General features: G+C 38.6%; 1 protein-coding gene across 5 annotated transcripts in view; it reads left to right on the forward strand.

Moving 5' to 3' along the window:
* HELZ (helicase with zinc finger) overlaps positions 1-19,309 on the forward strand; it is a 142,556-nt gene that overhangs the window by 105,634 nt on the left and 17,613 nt on the right. For all 5 annotated transcript variants that reach the window (XM_063120018.1, XM_063120020.1, XM_063120019.1 and 2 more), the window contains 6 exons: positions 2,872-2,923; positions 3,718-3,929; positions 9,135-9,345; positions 14,079-14,155; positions 16,347-16,917; positions 17,636-17,870. In XM_063120018.1, the coding sequence (XP_062976088.1) occupies positions 2,872-2,923; positions 3,718-3,929; positions 9,135-9,345; positions 14,079-14,155; positions 16,347-16,917; positions 17,636-17,870 (1,358 nt within the window). The remainder of the gene's footprint in view (positions 1-2,871; positions 2,924-3,717; positions 3,930-9,134; positions 9,346-14,078; positions 14,156-16,346; positions 16,918-17,635; positions 17,871-19,309) is intronic.

Below are 19,309 nucleotides of genomic sequence, written 5' to 3' on the forward strand. Positions count from 1 at the left end.
AAGCCCAACATAGTTAAATTGTTCCAATATAAATTGTAAATGAACTTGTCCTACAACAACCTCTTTGGTAACTGCGATCAGCAAGCCAGAATGAATGAAGGTAAATGTAGACAATTCTGATGGGTTGGAGATGAAAGAACACCTTTAGGGTACAATCCCATGCATGTTTTGACAGAAAAAAAGTCCTACTATTCCAGTATGCCCCAGGCATCTAACAGATGCTGAGAGTTGTGGGGCTTTTTCTGTCTAAACATGCATAGGACTGCGCCCTTATCCATTTTTAAAATGTCTATTTGATATGAAATTTCACTGAATGACCACAGGCATAGAGTTCTGGAAGGCTACATTAAAGAACAAGACTACATTGTAAAAAAGAGAAAAGCAAAGAACCATTAAATATTGTAGAAGATAAACACACCAGGTGATGCAGTGTTAGATTCAAATAAAATCATGAGACAAGACAGCCTTTCAAATCCATTTGTCTGAAGGCTTGCTGTTTATAATTCAAAATAAGGCAATTTTAAAGTAACAATAACCCTCACAAACTAGGTGACAAAGCCTCTCTCATGGATAAAGTTGTTTAATAGAACATAACCATGTAAAGCAATCATAATGTTAGGTTGTGTACAGCCTTTTAAAATATAATTATTTTGCTTTGTTTATAGAAGACTATTATCTTTATATTTTAACAAGTGAAACAGTTTTTCGTTCTTCTTAATCCATTTATTCATCGGCCAATATTATACAATCCACCTGTCTATAAACAGATCACTGATTTATGTGCTCAGGCTGCTGGAAAACTGCATAGACCTTTGCCCTGGGGAAGTAATGTTCATAAGCATCAGTAAGTTTTAAAACCTGGTGCTTGGCAACATACTGAGAAACCAGCATCAGGGAAGCTTCCATCTTCTTAACTCCTGCCACTACCCCTGCTGCTGCTGCTGCGATGATAAACCTGAGGAGCATGAAATGTTGTGTGTAGATAGGGAGACTGATAACAATGTGACCTTGGACAATAACCAGCAGATTGAACATGAGAGCTGGAGAAAGGGGTGGTTGGCAGAGATGAAAGGGATTGGATAAAATGAACCTAAGAAGTGCCATGCTGGGTAGACCAAAAGCTTAATTAGTCCAGTATTCTCTTCTCATAGTGGCTAACCAAATGCCTATGTGAAGCCCACAAGTAGGATATGAGTACAATAGCACCATCCTGATTATGTCTTGCAGTTACTGTTATTCAGAGGCATGCTGCCTCTGATACTGGAGGTAATATATAGCCATCTTGACTAGAAGGCATTGATGACCTTATACCCATGAATGAAGGGCAGCCTGGGGCATGAATGACAGTTAGTGAGGCCCTTGAGCTAAATGTTAGTCATTCTGGCATTCCTGAGCTTTTTAACTGAACTACTGCTTGGCCATGGAGCCCCTTTTGTTCTGGGCTTCATAGCTAGGCTCCCTAACATCATAGGATGGAGTAAGAAAGGGGGCATGTCATGTCAATACAAGGTTCATCATAGGTCTTCACTGTGAGTTGATTGGTGCCCTTCTGCACAAGGCAGAGGTGGGGGCATCGTCAGTGTGGAACATCATGATTGGTTGAGTTTCTTGGGATTTTGCTTTAGGAGTGGCTTTTGGTGTTGCTATATTTTTCTTTCTACGTTTACTTTTCAGTTGACTCTGTTGCTGGTCCAGTATAGGATTATAATTCTGTTATGCTGGTGTAAACCCTGTTTTAAGAACTGCCTGGCATATTGGGAGCACAGGATCAGCCTGTCAGCTTGAGATTTAATGCTTCATCAACTCCCTTTTTGAATGAAACACACACACACACACACACACACACACGTATGTAAATACGTGCTTGTCTATATCAGTAGTCCCACCTGGGGGCTGCCACGGACAGTATTTTGTAGCCACCAAGCATTCTCAGTCCTTATTAGGCTTGGGGAGAAATTCTCTTCTTACGTTCCCCCCCCCCCTTGAACTGACTAAATGATGTTCAGCCTGTTCTGGAGGGATTGCACTCCCCCCAAAGGATCAGGTTCATAGTTTGGGGTTGCTCTTGGATCCAGTATTGTCACTGGAGAGATAGGTGACAATGCTGGATTCTAGCTCAGGCTGATATATCAACTGTGATCCTATCTGAACAGAGATACCCTGGTTATAGTTATACATGGTCTGATAACCTCTTCTTTGGATTACTGCAATGTGTTATATGAGATCTTTGAAAATGGTCTTGAAACTTCAACTGGTCCAAAATAGAGCAGCAAGATTGAATGGGGACTAGTTGATATGATATTAGTATGCCAGTGCTTTCTGCTCCGCACTGGTTCCTAGTCCATTTCCAAGTCCAATTCAAAGTGCTGGTATTAACTTTTAAAGCCACAAAGAGCTTGTGGCCATGTTACCTGAAGGATTGTCTCCTATATACACCTGCCTGCATCTCATGATCATCTTCATGGGCTCTCCTCTCTGTACCTCCAACAATTGAGGTGAGGGATGTGGCTAGTAAGGAGATGGCCTTTTCAATAATGGCACCCTGGTTGTAGAATCCCCTCCCCAAAGAGGCTCACCTGGGGGCTACGTTGTGCTATTTTTTTTATTTTCCCAGGCTTTGTAGTTCTTCAGTTTTGTTTTATATGTATGTTGTTATATTTGGCATTTTTTCTAAAAGTTTTACATTATATTTTATCATGCTGTATTTTTAGAATTTTAATTTCCGTGATTCATCCAGATAGCTTTGGCTCTTGGGTGGTATAGAAATGTAATAAATAAAATAAATAAAAGATTGATATCATTTTCTTTAAACTTATTTCATATGAAACAGATAGGTAGAATGACTCAACTCCTGATCACTTTTTTTTTAAGGTGAAGGGTCATCATCATAACCAGAATGACCATTTTCAGAGTGATGGAATTGGTAAGTGTGTAGCAAAGTATTGTCAGTATGAATAAATGCTTATGAGTGATTACATATTTGCTTATTTTCTAAATGAAAATAAATGTTTTCTTTGATGAAAAAGAGGGATGTCAGAAAAGAATCTATGGGCCTGTTTGAATTCCTTACTCACTCACTCCTAATTTTAGTGTAGGGCTAAGGAATCACCAAATGATAGATCTCAAAGTATTTGTATATGAGATCTCTCTGGACTTTAGGAAATTAAACAAATTTAAAGAAAGTTTAATCTTGCAAAATCAAGGGAGAATTCAAATAACAGTGGAATCTCCCAGTTTGATTGTCTACTCCCCCCCCCCCATCTCCACAGTGAAGTGAGTAGGGGAATGATCAGAAGGAGGGTGCAGGCCCAAGACTCTCTCTGAGGATAATCCGATGAGAAGAGATAACATCTGAACTGGACCTTAGAGCCTCTATAATGTTTGGGGGGATTGCAATAAAGGTCATGTTTATATCTGGTAGTTGTTACTAGGGCTCAGAGATCTCCAGCTTAAGCAGAGAGTGTTATCTAAACTTCAGATTTTAAAGCTTGTTCATGAAAGCTTGCCTTAGATGTAAGAGTGGAGACAGTCCTATATGACTTCATGCATATGAGAAAATAAAGACTATGATAAAATGCCAATTGCATCTCAGACAGAACCCCGTTTTTAATGGATCCTAATCTGCAAAGCATTTGGAAACTTGCATTCTTACTGGGGAAAAACCTGACATTTCATAAACATCATACCCATGTTGGGTTTTTTTGGTTTATTTTCCAGTTCAGCCCAATCCTTCCGTCTTAATTGGGAATCCTATCAGAGCATATACTCCTCCTCCACCACCACCTCCTCCACCTCCTCCTCCTGGACCTCATCCCAACCTTGGAAAATCTCCTAGTCCTGTTCAAAGGATAGATCCCCACACTGGGACAAGCATTCTTTATGTACCTGCGGTTTATGGAGGAAATATGGTCATGTCTGTGCCTTTGCCAGTAAGTATACCCTTTCATGTTAATGATACCTTCATTACTTCGAAACTGTTTCTTAGTCCTATCCCCATAGTTAATGGGGGAACTCTCGCTTCATCTTATTGAGAGGGAGATTGGGAAATATTAGTATATAGGTATCTTCATAGGAAGTATTCTTTAATCGAGCACAGAAAGATACTTTCAAATACTTGAAAGTTCGAACTATAAGAAGTCAGACAAGGAACTGTCAGGTATGCTTTAGGGTAGATTCCTGCATTGAGCAGGGTGTTGGACTCGATGGCCTTATAGGCCCCTTCCAACTCTACTATTCTATGATTCTATGAACTTAACGACGAGTTAAAGGTTGCCAAGGAAGGTGTTAGGTTTATAAATTTATGGCAGTTTTCATACGAAAGCTCTTCCAAAGATACTTCTGTAACCAGTAAAGTTTAATTTGTTTGATATATCAATAACTGAAAACATTTAGGAGTTGATTCTATTCAGAACTTCTGACTGGATGGTCCTTTATGATGTTTTGTTAACAAAAAACATTACTATGCTATTTGTTTTGTTTTGTTACGTCTTATCCGCAAACTTTGAAAGCTGTGGTTTCCCATCCAGGTTGCTGCTCAGGTCTGCAGTTGCTTAGCATCAGCGATTGCAGCATCAGATGTACCCAGATTATTTACTGGTCTTTATTTGCATTTAATCTCAAAAATCTTGGAAACCTGGTTAAAAAAACCCGTCACATACCACGACTGATCTCTTTTCTCCTTATTTTCTCCCAAGCCTTGCCAGATTTTGTGGGGAGGGCATTTCAAGACAAATCCTGAAATGAAAAGTTGGGGTGGGGGCAACGTAAAGCAACGTGCACTATTTGTGGAGGGGAGGGGCTTACCATAGCAGCAGCATGGGAGAGCTGGGGTTTTATTTGGTTTCTTTTTAACATTTAGCACGACTAGCTTTGCCAGTGGCTTTAGCGATCTATCAGCAAGAGCAGAGCTCTTGCTTCCACTGTCTTTCCTTTCCGGATTCCCTCCCCAATTTGCCCGCTAAAAGTTTGATAGATGCTTCCTTCTACCCCAGGCTGAGAAATAGAAACCCCTCATCCTTTTTTGAGGAAGCACAGATGTAATGCTGCTGGTCTCTTAGCCATGTTTCATAGATTGGGAACAGGCTGAGGGCTCACATATTCCTTCCCTTCCCTCATGCATTCCATGCATGTACATTGATGGTGCTATATAAATAAATAATAATAATAATAATGTGCAACAAGAAGAGTGTGTGGTCCAATATGGCCTAGCTGCCACTGCACCATAAACTTAAATAAAACTTTCTATGTCTCTTGCATGAATTATCCATTCCTCTCCTATGTGAGCATTAACCACGGTGTAATGTTAAGCCTACACTGGTGTTGAGTGGGGACAGCTTAAACCCCGATTTGCAAACCATCTTCAAATACCGGGGAAGGGAGGGAGGATAAATGTCAGGATAAATGTCAGCCAACTGCAAACCCTGGCTTGCTAGAGGAAAACATAAGCCAGGTGTCTGGGTTCAGATGTAATGCTATGATTTCTATGGCATTTATGTTCCTGCTTACTGTAGCCTTTCTGGTTTGCAGGAGGAACCAAGTGGGAGCAATCAGGCAGCATGCACCAGCATGCTTGCCCATTACCAATAAACCAGAATTCTCAGCAATTCTGGCTTACCATTTGTGCAGTGAGGGACATAATATCTCTCAATTAATCACAATCACCAGATATCCTGGACAGAGAGCAATAAAAATGGTGGGACAAAATTGGGCCTTTAGTTACTGTATGTTTTGAACACAGTATTATATGAAGGGGATCAGAAAAAAAGGGATACGGGGAATAAAATGGGATGAGAAGTGGGACTAACTTCTGGTTTCTTACAACGAATCAGGACACAGGGACCATATTTTTAAATAGAGTACCACTTTATTTCTATACTCTTCTTTCATTGCTGGGCTAGCCTTCTGAATTAGTTATGTGTGGGCTGATGGAATTTCCACCAACTGAGCACTTAGCATTGCCACAGTTGATCCCCTCAAACCTTTATGTTCCAGTTTCATCTGTATATGTTAGGGATACTCACAAGACCAAGCACTTGTAATATTTTCTCATTTTTCCACATGTTTTGTGCTCCTATTCCCCAGATTTTCCATGCCTTCATGTGTGTATGTCTGGCACACTGAGATTAAAAAAAGAACAGTAGATCAGGGCTGTTCTGTGAATGTATAAAATTCACATTATCAACCACGATCAGTTTATATTATTTTGTGGTGAAAATCATGTTCATGATTTCTATTTTGGGGCTTTCTATGAACGTCTAGTTGGAGATATGCCTGCTCAGTCCATCTGCTACCACTTTTCTTTAACATAGCAAGACCACTGGGTTTAAGTCATTTAGATACATATTTTATTTTTATCATTAAGTAGGTTACCAGAAGGCAACATTTAATGAATACAGTGAAATGAAATACAAAACTTAGCAGCAGTAGCTTTGTAATGCAGGAATGCTCTCTATTACTATCAAACCAAAATAATGTAAATATTTGTTTTTTCCATTTAAATGTAATGTAGGAAAATATTTTTTAATCCCTCTGGGGGATAGGCTTATACATAATTAGTACCTGGACCTTTATTCCTAATGAGATGTCATGCAAAGAAATATATTCACAATTATTGGTGATTCTTTTGAATTAAATTCCAGTAAACAGATAGCTCTAAGCTAAAGTCCCTCAATGAAGAAATCTTTTTAAAATATTTGTATTAATTGAAAGGGACTCTTGAAAACAGCAAATGAATTATTTTATGTAAGCAATTGTTATGTGAAGAAATCCATTTTAAAAATGTAATAATTTAATAAACATTAAAAGAACATTTTTAGTCAATTTTCAGGATTTGGGGTCATTGTAGATGATTGTTAGTTTGCCAAACCCAATTAACAGAGATCTATCCTTCCTCCATATTCCCTCTACTCCCTGGATCTAGTCTTCTTTCCCCCAAAGTAAGCTATAAACTATTTTTCAGCACCAGTGTGAACCAGATGAGTACACCTAGTATGTATTAATTGGTAGGCTATCGATAGGGAGCCACCTTTTTAAATGAACGCCCCCTTCTTACCACAGCCTCTTTCCTCCATGAAGCAAATTCCTTCCTCAATTATGATTGGAAGTCATCCTATACCTCATCTGTTTCAGATGTGGTGGAACTCGGCCTGTAAGCCACATGTAGCCCATAGGGGCTTGGTAAAAATTAAAAATTCCAGCATTTTGTTTCATTTAAGGAAAGTGACTTCCTGTTCTTCACGGTTGCAGATTTAAATTAAAATCTTAAATAACAGGAAATAAGACTGGCTAAAATAATAATAATAATAATGATGATGATGATGATGATGATGATGCAAATACCTATTTCTTATGAAGTTAGTGTCTATATACACCTGTTTCAAGGACTGCTTTGCATCAAGTAAATGTATTACAACAATAAAACTGAAAGATTAAGAATATCATAAAATATGCACAAATTGTTTACTATTTGTAGTTTGGATTCATTCAGGGACTGTGACATTTGTGGTGTCACTGACCTGTCCAGAAGTAAATAAAGATGGGGTTGGGGGATGGGATGCAGTGCTTTAAAAGCTCTCTCAACGATGATCAAAGCGGGAAAGATAGACACTTGGGGAGCCTGGGAGGTGAGAGACAGCAAGGCAGGACTATCCCTCCCTGTTGTCTGAAGAAATGCGTAGGGCAGGGTCAACAGATGTGGATGGTAGGGAAACGGCCAGTGAGGAAGGAGAGGGGAGGGACGTGGGCACTTGAGTGTCAACTTAGCAGGGGTAATTGACCTCTGAGGCAATTGAGGTGGATTAGGGTCCCCAGACTTGCCATACATACATTATTTTGGATGCAAATTACATCACTTACCTGCAACTGAAAAAACACAAATCAGCTCTTTCCCTCCAGTTCTTGACAATTTCCCACACTTTGGTGGTGAACATGTACACCAATGACCTAATCTCTACTTCCCTACCTCAAGGTTGGATGATTTATGCTTAAGGTTCATTAGCTGAATTGCTAATGTCAACTTTGAGTTAATTTGGAGCTTTTCATGTCCTCCGTTCCTTTTGTGCCTGCAAATCTTTAATAAAAATCTCCACAGATGAAGTGTAAATTGTTTTTGTTCAGAGCTTTCTAGTTTGCAGGTGTTAGAAGGAAAATGAGAATACTTCAAGAGCTGTAATTTTTCTCTTTTGGGCATTCAAGAGGTGAATTGTATCTCTGAGGGATAAATAGCCGATGCACGAAAAGAATTTGCAATTACTAAAATGTGACCTTTACCATAGTCATATAAGCATATGTCTAACTATATCTGCTTGGCTACCTCAGTTAGCATCAACGGACATTCTCAAGGGTTTAATGTCAAGACTTTCCTTAAGTATTCAACCTTAGGCTTATTCATGAAGTGTGGGTGGATTCACCCATCTAGGTCCTGTTGTCTGTTAGGTTTGTGTGCAACTGCAGTAGGCTGCTATAGAACTGAAACATTAAACATTATTTGAACGCCTATTCCTTTACATTCTACTAATAGGCCTGCTGTTGTTTTTATTTCTACAGTAGAAATGATTCTCATTCTCTTTTAAAATTTTCATTTGGCCTTTTCCCTTTACCAGAGGGAAGTATAAAGAAATCTGAGGACAGTTTCTTGACCTCTCTCTTTCTGTTTTTGATTCAATTGCTTGTACAAAAGTTTTCTCATCTTTTTCTTATCAAGTGCATTTCTACTCCCCCTACACTATTTCTCTCCCTGAGAATTTAAAAACTGCCCTGTTATTAAGTCTTTTGTGATAGGTCTTAGAGTATATGAAGGATTTTATCATTTGTATCTTATCTTATTTACTTATTTGATCGAGGGATGGTGACTTGCTAGATGATCCAGTTAAATTTCCAGCAAGGCCTGTGGTCAGGGGTCATGTGAGTTGCGGTCCAACACATCTGGAGGATGCCAGATTGCCTAGCCCTGCCCTATGCTCTCCTGCCCTTCTTGCTTTTGAAAGTAACATCACACCTTTTTTGTGTGTACCTAGCTGTTTTGGGGAACTGCATGAGTATTCTGTTTCCATTGGCACTGTGTTTTGTTTGTTTGTTTTAGATGTGCATGCTTAAAAACCTATAAACAATACTGTTCCTATTTGTTTATTACACAGGTACCATGGACAGGGTATCAGAGTAGGTTTGCAGTTGACCCTCGAATCATTACTCATCAAGCAGCCATGGCATATAATGTGAATCTGTTACAAGCACATGGGCGTGGATCTCCTATACCTTATGGTCTTGGACATCATTCACCAGTTAGTATAGGACAGCAGCAGCAGCTTCAGCATTCAGATAAAGAGCAACTTGAACAAAATCGAAACAGTGAGTGGTATCTTTTCCCCCCAAATTATTTTTTTAAGCAGAGCATCTTGTTTACAGCTGAAATACAATTAATTCTTAAATACTGTGTTAATTCTGGGGTATGTTGTGTTGACAATATCAGTGTTCATAAGAAGTACTTGTATGAAAACTGGCATTTTATAGAGACTGTAATTGAAGATGGCTGATTGCTGAGCAAACCTGAGTAAAGAGGCTGACAACAACTTAACCCACTTGGCGTGGTCAGGGTTTGGCTCAGCTGTTTCATCTATTGCTCCTGATTACAGGAGTCAGATGTTATCCATCTCTTAGACCTTAGTTAAATGTCTTTGGCTGACTTACTCCTGCATCTGGGCAGCAGCCTCTCAGGGTTGCTCCTTCCCAACCTTTTACTAGGGGTTCAGATTGTTTTTATTATTCTCAGTTTCATATAATACATGAAGCATATTTTATATAGGTGTGTGTGTATGTATGTATATACACTATATATATAAAGTCCAGGGGAATCTGCTTCTTTTTATGGGTAACTGTTGCTATCTTCAACATGAAGCAACTGCTGCCTATTTGTCCAGAACGTGCAATACTTATTTTGAATTATAGTAAGGAATCATTTATTTATTTATTTATTACATTTTTATACTGCCCAATAGCCGAAGCTCTCATTAAGTTTTATGACACAGATCACCTTTTTATTTTTGATGCTGCCACAGTGAAAGATATAATGGGATCCACATTTTTTTCTAATAGCAAAAGAAGAAGGGAGAAACAGGGAAGCTAGCCCATGGCAGGCAAGTGCCCAGTGCCAGGATGAGCCATGAAATCCTGAAGCAGCCCTTTTTCAGAAGTGCAAATGCAATTGCATAAGCATTGAGCTTGTCTTCCAGAGAAGATTCCTCAACATAGAGCAGTGATTAATTCAGTGATGCATATCATTGCCAGAAATGTAACCTGAATATCTTTTTGATTTATTTTTTTTACTATCATGGTTTAAAACACTTGTGAACTATACATAACTACCATGATCCAAAGCTCCCTGGGGTTTGGTGTGTACATAGATCTCTGCATTTACTGGAGTGGCTCTGCCCTTCTCTATCGGTTATTGGTGTGAAACTTATGTAAAGTAACTATTTTTAAATAAAAATAACAAATTGTGCTTGCTGTGCTCATGTTCGTAACTCCATTACCTTTAAACAAGCAGGCTTTGGCTCAAAGTGGAAAACACATCTGATGGATCCATTATGAAACAATAAGCATAGAACTCCATAATATCATTAGCATAAAATCTATTTCAAAGCAAGGCAGCTTTTTAATGCTGAAGGACTGACTACTGTATCAAAATTGAAATTGCTCTGATTCCATTTGTGCTGTTAGAATGACTCCCCTTAAAGCTATGCAGTTCAAAAATCTGCCTCATTAACTCTCTGAAAAGCAGAGTTATCCATGTGTTGAGAGCTCAGGGTGCCGAGGTGCATATCTGAGAAGCTTCCTGTATTTCCCAATATTGTAGACATATGAGCTGTCACAGTATTATGCCAGATGATGTTGTTATTCAAAAGTTAATTGGACACTAACTAGTTCATGGATATAGTCATGAGCAGAAACCTATTTAAATTCATGAAAGCTAGGATAATTCCAGAAGCAAATATGGCATGCCATCCTTAATTTCTGCCATAGTGATCTCAGCAGTGAAAGAGAGAAGAATATGCTAGAAAAATAAATTTGGATACGGAAGTTCAATTTCCTGAACCTTTAGTAGTGTAACTGGAGGAGAATAAATGAAACCCTGTGAAATTCACTTAACATAATCTTCTGTCTCACTGAAGATTGGAGTTTGCCTGTGAAAGGTGCTAAATACCTCAAATTTATTGTAAAATAACCTATTTTTACACAAGCCAGATTTAATTCTGTATTTATTTGATGTGGCATCAAAGACCAGAGAATGAGCAATTAAATTTCAAAGATAGATATTTCTGCTGAGGAACATTACCATTGTGAATTTTACAAATTCGTTACTGAAAATTCTGAATAAAAGATATGTGGCCCATTTTAAAAAGTCAAAGACTCTAGAAGCAGACTTTGCGGTCCTATATTTATGAAATGTTCTCTAGTTCCTACCTTCAGATCTACGATATGTTACATCTTGGTCCATCGCCACCTACTCAGTGGCTGCATTTGGACGTCACAAACCATGGTGCTTACCTCTCCTTTTTTTGTGCGGCAGCAAGGAGGGGTTTGGGAGTTTCCTCCAAACTCGAGTTAATAAAAATGGAAGTGAGGGCTTCTGATCTCCCCTTTGTGGCTCTGTCAGAGGCTCATTTCTGTCAATATAAATCATTTTGGTGTCTAAATGCATCCAGTATATCGTAACCATTCTGAGGGATACCCATGGCTAAGAAGTTAAACTTTGACCCTTGGGTAGCTAGTACACCTGAACATTGTTACTGTATCCTAATTTATGAACCTTAGGCAGAAAAATTTCATTGTCTTTGCCTTTTTCAGAAGTATTTTTTTTAAGTATTGGGGGTGGAGGAAGGGATTACCAACTAAACTTGCCTAGAAAAGGTTTAAATTTGTTCGAAGGTGTAGTCTTTGAGTCAGTGTCTCCCTTAAATTACCCATGCCAACAATTCAGGCATACAACAGTGCTGCCCCATGCCTTCCATATGAGTCAGATCAGCCTTATCATGACCAATCACATTACCTCAACAAAGAAATTGATATTACATGGGCAACAACAGAATATAACCATCTCAGCATAAAGAGAACATATAAATGTTATGAAACATTTGATAGTCGCTTTTCAACACAAAGTTCCCAGGGCAACTTCCAACACAAAAATATAGGGGGAAAAGTTAAAATTCACAACAATTATGACAGATTGTAGCAGCCTGAATAAAATTCCAGTTAGACATCTCATGTTATGTGGTTGCTTTTTAACTGATTAAGTGGTTTGAATTTTTAAGATTAAGTGGCTTGAATTTTTTTAAATACTGTCTTGTGTTAGAACCTCCTACTTCAGCATTACTCTGGATTCACAACCTATTCTGAAAAGACTGGACATGTTTCTAATTTCCATTTCTACTTCATACCCAGGGCTGCATTTCTCATAATAGACTTTTTAAAGTGATCACGTGAGCACTGCTACTTGGGAAAGTTAATGGGAGTTAGTCACACCTGCACATTTTCTGGACCTGAATTTCTGAAGAGAAGCCTTCAAAGATTTAGGATCCTGTCCATGGACTCGTGTATCAAATCTTGCAGTCCCCGTGTAACATTTCCATATCCAACCAATTCAATTATTGCGTTAAAAAGTCTTTCAATGAGTACAGAATATTATGTTGGCCATACTGGCAAAGTTCAGAGTAGACGAACGGCCTCTGAAAGAGTTGTTTGTTTGCACTTAATCCCTTCAAAGCGTGAATATAGAAGAAGCCAATCAGCAATGATAGTTTAATCCCATTATGTACCTTTGACAACAGCACACAAGGTGCTTATTATAATGTGGTCACTGTGCAAGTGCAGATAAGAGAAATTAAAGGACAGTTAAGATCAATATTGTTTCCCATTCCTCCAAGATTTGAAGTAGGTATGAATAATTAAATAGCAATTACTCATTGGTATAAAACCTTTGACTCCTTTAACTTTAATATTGAAAGATAAGAAAGACAAAATGTTTCCACATTTCCCTTACTGCTGAAGATTTCTGTGCCTTGTAAGATAATGTGTGAAAACATATTAATTTCCTAGGGGTTCTTTTACTTTGAAATTAGGAGGCTGAAATTCTAGCTGTGCGTTTATGTATGAGCAAGAACAAATGTCATTAGTATGAATTTCCAAGGCAAGTTTCTGTAGCTGCTTATTCTTTAAAATCGTTTCCTTTTAAGATTTTCAGAGATCCTTTTATCAGTGAACAAGCACGACTGTAATTTTCTTACCATTGCCTTGCCCAGCAACACGTTAAATTTATCCTGATTCTGAAATTATTTTGCCCATTTAAGGAAGTGGCTGTTAACACACATTTTTGCAATGGTGGAATGGCTAGAAGGCAAGGGTAAATCACATCTGATGAAGCCTTCTTGGCTGTGCCTACATCTTGTTTCACAATTGATACTGGCATGTGTGACTGTTTTCTAGCCATGCCACTTCATATATGTATTTTCAGGGTCTGGGTATGAAATGGTAGCACTAGAACTGATTTTTAAGCTTTGCTCTTTTATTTCCCTGTTTTGACGCCAGGACTCGCATGACTAGGGAGGATATGTTCCAAAATGATTAGCAAAAAAATATTAATTGATAACCACCTTGGCCAACTAAGTAATATGTGTAACAATTGTATATTAAGGCTGTTTCTGGAATTATTTTCTAGAATATGAAATGGAAAATGATTTTACTAAGGAAAATTATTTTTCTTCCTCACTATCTTCTAAAACCTGCCTCTCCATTGTAAGATTTTAAATAAGACTAGGAATTATCATCTTTCTGTCAGTCTAAAGCACTAAATTTATTAGAAAGTTTTAGTGTAAAGTCATCTTTTCCTGATTTGTAGTGAGAGCAGGAAGAATAGAGAATTTCATGGAAAAGATGAACATGCTCTATATGGTCAGCAGGAGAAGTTAAAATACTGTCATTTTTAATAACTCATAATTATGTTTGTAAGTAGATATTATGAAGCTGGGAAATGAAAATAAGTATGAATTCTTCTTGTTCTCTGTAAGTAAAACTCTTTAAATATTTAGGTAAAAATGAACCCAGTGTTGGACCTGAAACCAGTAAAATCCGGACACCTGAGAAAAAGCCTATGGAACCCAAACAGGTATAAGTTCCTTCTTTCTCTCTCTGCCCTTGTATATGACATTCCTCATTCCCCGTAGTGCATGTAATGGCATAAAGGAGGACACCCCTAGAGATAACAAATGATTAATAATGAAAATATATTGTATATATAAGGATAATCAAAGATCACAATGTAATGACAGTGCAGAAATCAAATAACCAGGGAAAAGGTAATGGATAAAATAACATTCCACAACTCCTTTAGGTAAAGGCTAAAATTCTACAGATGAATGAAAGTAAGTTCAGAGGACTTCAGTCCATAGCCTGGAAAAATTCAGACTGATAACTGGCCATTTAATCAGGGCCAGCACCAGATTTGGCAGAGTCTACAGCAGCACCCTCCCCTGGATGTAACCCATGGCAACAGCACCCTTTCTTTGCAGGGCTCCACAGCAGTGGCACCCTCCCTTCCCCTTAACTTGGTGGTGGCAGGCAGGCACCCACCATTTTAATACCCCCACAATGCCTCTGCCTCCCCAACCCCCAACATAGCGTCACTTTGGAACAATGCTGTTTTGGGGCCCTAGAGGCATTGTGAAGCAATTAAAATGGCTCGTGCCATTTTAATTCTTAGTTTTGTTCTGTGATTCTAGTTCTTGTTACCTCCACAGCCACCCCAGCTCCAGCGCTGAGAGGAGTGCTGGGTTCAAATGTTTAAAGCCAGCCCTGGGGGCAGTGGCAAAATAAGCAGTGAGCCCTCCTGAGGGCTTTGGGCAGTCACCAACTACCTAATGATGCTGACTCCAGCACCAGGCGTTCACCTGTACCCTTTCAGGAAATCTTCACTGAGAACCAATACTTAATGCAGAGGTTCAGGAACATAACACATTTCAGTAGGCAACATATACTTCAACAAGTAGAGTGCTTCAGGACTCCTCTTTTGTACCTGCCTGTCTCAAAGACTCCACATCAGATATGTGTCATGATTCCTGAATGCAAAGGCTTGGTAGATGACTCTTTAGAACTTTCCAGAGCTGAATTGGTGGTTAATGTTTGGTGCTGATAGTATTAAAAATAAATAAATTATCAAAACAAAAATGGATTGCTGAGAATTTTGACTCTTGTTTCTCTTAATCTTTTCAATGCTGTTATATGTTGTTAGTTTTGTTCTGTGATTTTAGCTCATTGTTAGTTGGTGGTTTTGTAGGGTTCGTTTTTTACTTCTTTTTCCTTTTTTAGAATGTCTGCAAGATTTGTTTTTGCCCAGCTGTGAAAACTACGTACAGTGAGGGGTGGCACATAGTTACTGATTTTAGATATAATATGTTTAAACATTTTAATTCACCCTTAACTATATGTAGCAAATAAACAACTAATTTTGTATGAAAGATTAAAGTAAGACTTAACATTTTTTCTTAAGGAGGAATATTTTTAGATAGGAATAATGGGAGAATTTACTCTTAGGAACAATGAATGAAACATCAGGATGACCCAAACCAAGTTGTTTAAGCCTTGCAAGTAAAGAATGGCATTTTAATTAAATATTTGATGCCTTTATCTAGAAAGGAAAGTAAAAAAAACCCACAGCATTAGACAGTTGTTTGTCTTTAAATAAGTAAGATATGTTTCTAAAGCAGCAGCTGATAATTTATTTCTGCCGTAACAGTAATTTATAGAATAGATGTCAGTATTGAGAAGGTCTGACTGCTACTCCCAGTGGTCTTTGTAGCTTGTAACTACCAAAATATCTATGAAAAAATCCTTTTGATTAGAAAACAATTCAGGTTCATCAATGCAAACAATTATGATTGAGCAGAATTTTATCAGTAAACTATGTCTTCAGAAAAGAAGAGATGGCCCAGTTTGCCACTGCATGCAAATGACAACCCAGAGTTTTGTAAACCTTGGGTTGTTGTGAACAACCCAGGATGCCAGGTCCCATGGCCTGATTGCTTCTGCTTAGTTCCTCCTGCCAACAAGAGTGGCTAAGCAACCTAAGGTTTAAAAACACACCAAAAAACTTAGATTGTTACTGCATGTAAATTGGGCCGATGTATCTGAGATTTACAGTACTCCCCCCCCTTTATGACCTTCTTCCCACCTTCTTTAGATATCACATGCTTGATTCAGTGTTAAAGTAATTTGCTTGGTACACTCATTGCTTACGGGTTTTGTTAACTTTGTCTTCTTAAATGATTTTTAACTCAAGCAATTTCTGTAATTTCCTCCAGGTTGACTTAGAAGCAAATTCCCAAAATAGAAGCCCGGAATCGCGTTCCAGCACCGCTTATCCTAATTCCAAATTTCACCGCAAAGATAATCTTAACCCCAGGCAATTGAATCTTCACCTCACCCCTCCCCATGCTCAGTATGCTCTTCCTAATCGCCATTTCCAGCACCTGTCCCAAGTCCCAAGGCAGCCATACCCTGTACAACAGCAGCAAAACCTCTTAAGTCAACAACAAAACCATTTGTCTGAACAGCAAAACCAAATGCACCCACAACAAAGCCAGATAGTCCAGCAGCATAATCATTTAAATCAACAGCCACCACAGCCACCTTCACAGCTTTCCCCTGCTTATCAAACAGGCCCCAACCAGTCATTCTTTAAAAACCCAGTTCCACACAGACCTCATTCCCCTGGTGTAGATGCTGTGATTTCAGAGCATCCTCCTCCATCTCTCTTACAAGAAGTCAGTAACCCTCTGAGACCCATTGCACAGCACAATCCAATGATGCCATCCCACTTGAACCACTTCATTGAAGAGAATCCTCCAGGAATACCTATAGGAGAACCATTAGGTAGGTATCATTGCCACATTCCATGGATAGGAATGTGGGGCAATTGCTCTAAACTGAAAAGTGTGCTTATCCTCAGGAGCTTTGTGCCCATCGGGGGTGGGGTAGGGGGAGTGGAGGTTGTTTTTTTTTAAAAAAAATTGTTTTGTGCAGGACTGATTAAAAAACAAAACAAAATGGCAGCCGTGACGCCCTCTTCCTCCTGGGACGTTGCGCACTGCATGTAGACGAGGGGGACGATCATAAAATCAAGAGATCATACCACTCCTCCCCCTCGTCTAGACATGCTCTAGGATTAAAGTGCCAGAGCTGTTATATGACAGGAGGCGGGAGAGTGTACAGGCCTGACACATGTTCCCAATTTAAGAAGTGAATGTTTTTAAGCCAGGGATGTTGGGGTTGAATAAACCCTATGAGAGATTACTGTAAAATATACAGATGATGACACCCCTTCCACAAGGTGTGCAATACTATCTAATTACTACTGTGTATCAGGTATGTACGTTTTCATTATGTTGATGAGATGTCTTTTAGACATAGCTGCTGAAATGTCTTTTATGACAGCACCATGTCAGACATACAACAAGGAATAAATTTAATAACACAGAAATTTAATATTGTTTATACAGTTACCATGTGCTATTGTGAAATGAAGTTTTCCAACACAAACAGTTTAAATACATAAGCTGGGTAATTCCCCCCTCCCCAAAATGTTTTACAGATCGTATTCATGGAAATTTAGCTTTGGAAACCTTAAGGCAACAGCAAGCAAGACTACAGCAATGGAATGAACATAACGCCTATCTCAGTCAGGGCAATATTCCTTATTCTCATCATCATCACCCTCACTTGTCCCACCTTTCTCAGCAGCCAATTGGATTGCATCAGCAGCCAGTTAGGGCAAACTGGAAACTTGCCAATAATGTAGAAGATGAAACTGAGGCAACATATTCAAGGTAATTGTGGAATGAAAGTATAAGTTTCTTGAAGTATAACATTTAGGTAAAAGTAAGATATATGTCACTTGTATTGTAATATCATAGAGATGAATGGGTCCAAAAAGCCATCCAACCTATCCCTTCTACAAGAGGCACCATCGTAGTGGTTTCTAGAGTCCAGAAAACTTGTTTCGGGGGGGGGGGGCAGGGTGTCCAGTTCCCGGCAGGCCAATTTCAGACATACCAAAAGGATTAGTAAAGTATCGCCTTGTCCAAAATGCTGCCGGTCTCTTCCTACAAACAGTGGTGTCATCGAGAACTTTATGAGCTAATAGAGGCATCTTCTGATTAATTTGGGAGGTAGGGGTGTGTACCAAAGAATTAGTTAAGGATCAGACAGGGACTGTACTTGATACCGTATCAATCCACCACTATCCCAGCATCCAAATGGTTGCATTAAGAGCAATGAATATTCGTCCATTTTGTTCACTGAGCTAACGCTTCAAAGTATGCTTGCAGTGGACATAATATATTGCTGAGATACATTAGAATTTCTACTATTTTCACATTATAATTAATAGATAAGATACAATGACATTTGGTAATTTCGCATGTATTGGAAGAGAGTTAAGAAGTCGAACATCAACAACTTGATTTGCCTTGTGAATCACTGTTATAGAAATTGATTATAATTTATTTTTATTTGTAACCTCTCCATCCCAAGGGCTTAGGACAGATAACCTCAAACAGATGGGTTGACAATCAATAGAGGGTTTTCAAATTGAACATTGGGAAGCAAAAGAAGGAAAAACGAAGAGGAAGTGAACAATGGTTATGTATTAGTATAAATGCAAAAAGAACCAGTCTTGTCTTACTCAGATGCACTCTGTATCTCAGTTGCCATTGTAGATTTCTGCATTTCTCCTTCCTTAGAGCAGTTAAGCTGTGACCTAACCCCACAGTTTTAAAAAAGAAAACATAATGGATGTAAATTTAGTTTTAGGGATTCATTTGTGAAAATCACTAAGTACCTCAGGGAAAAAAACTAGGTTGGAAGCCTGGTATGTATTTAAATGGGCACGATTGGGGAGGACTTTTAAACATGTGACTTCTTATGTGAAAATGGATCTCAGTTGTGGAACATTTGCTTGGCCTAAAAACATTGCCCTTTTTCAATTGAACAAGGAACATCTTACAACTTCTTGTTTAGATTCCTAATTTTCTCCCACTGCTAAGTTTTTGATTGCTCACTACTGCGATCTTTTAGACTATAACCCAGAGGAACAAGAGTGTGTTGCATTGTTGTTTTAGTTTCTCGTCAAGCAACACTTTTATCAGCATAAACAGTGCTTGTTGAGCACTCGTATAGTCTGAAAAGCAGGTTGTGGGCATCACTATTTCTGAACAAAAAACTTACAAAGTATATAGGGTCTGTGCGAAGATGGAATTTGGACCCT

Source organism: Elgaria multicarinata, chromosome 3 (assembly GCF_023053635.1).
Source record: "Elgaria multicarinata webbii isolate HBS135686 ecotype San Diego chromosome 3, rElgMul1.1.pri, whole genome shotgun sequence".
In the NCBI taxonomy this organism is placed as follows: Eukaryota; Metazoa; Chordata; class Lepidosauria; order Squamata; family Anguidae; genus Elgaria; species Elgaria multicarinata.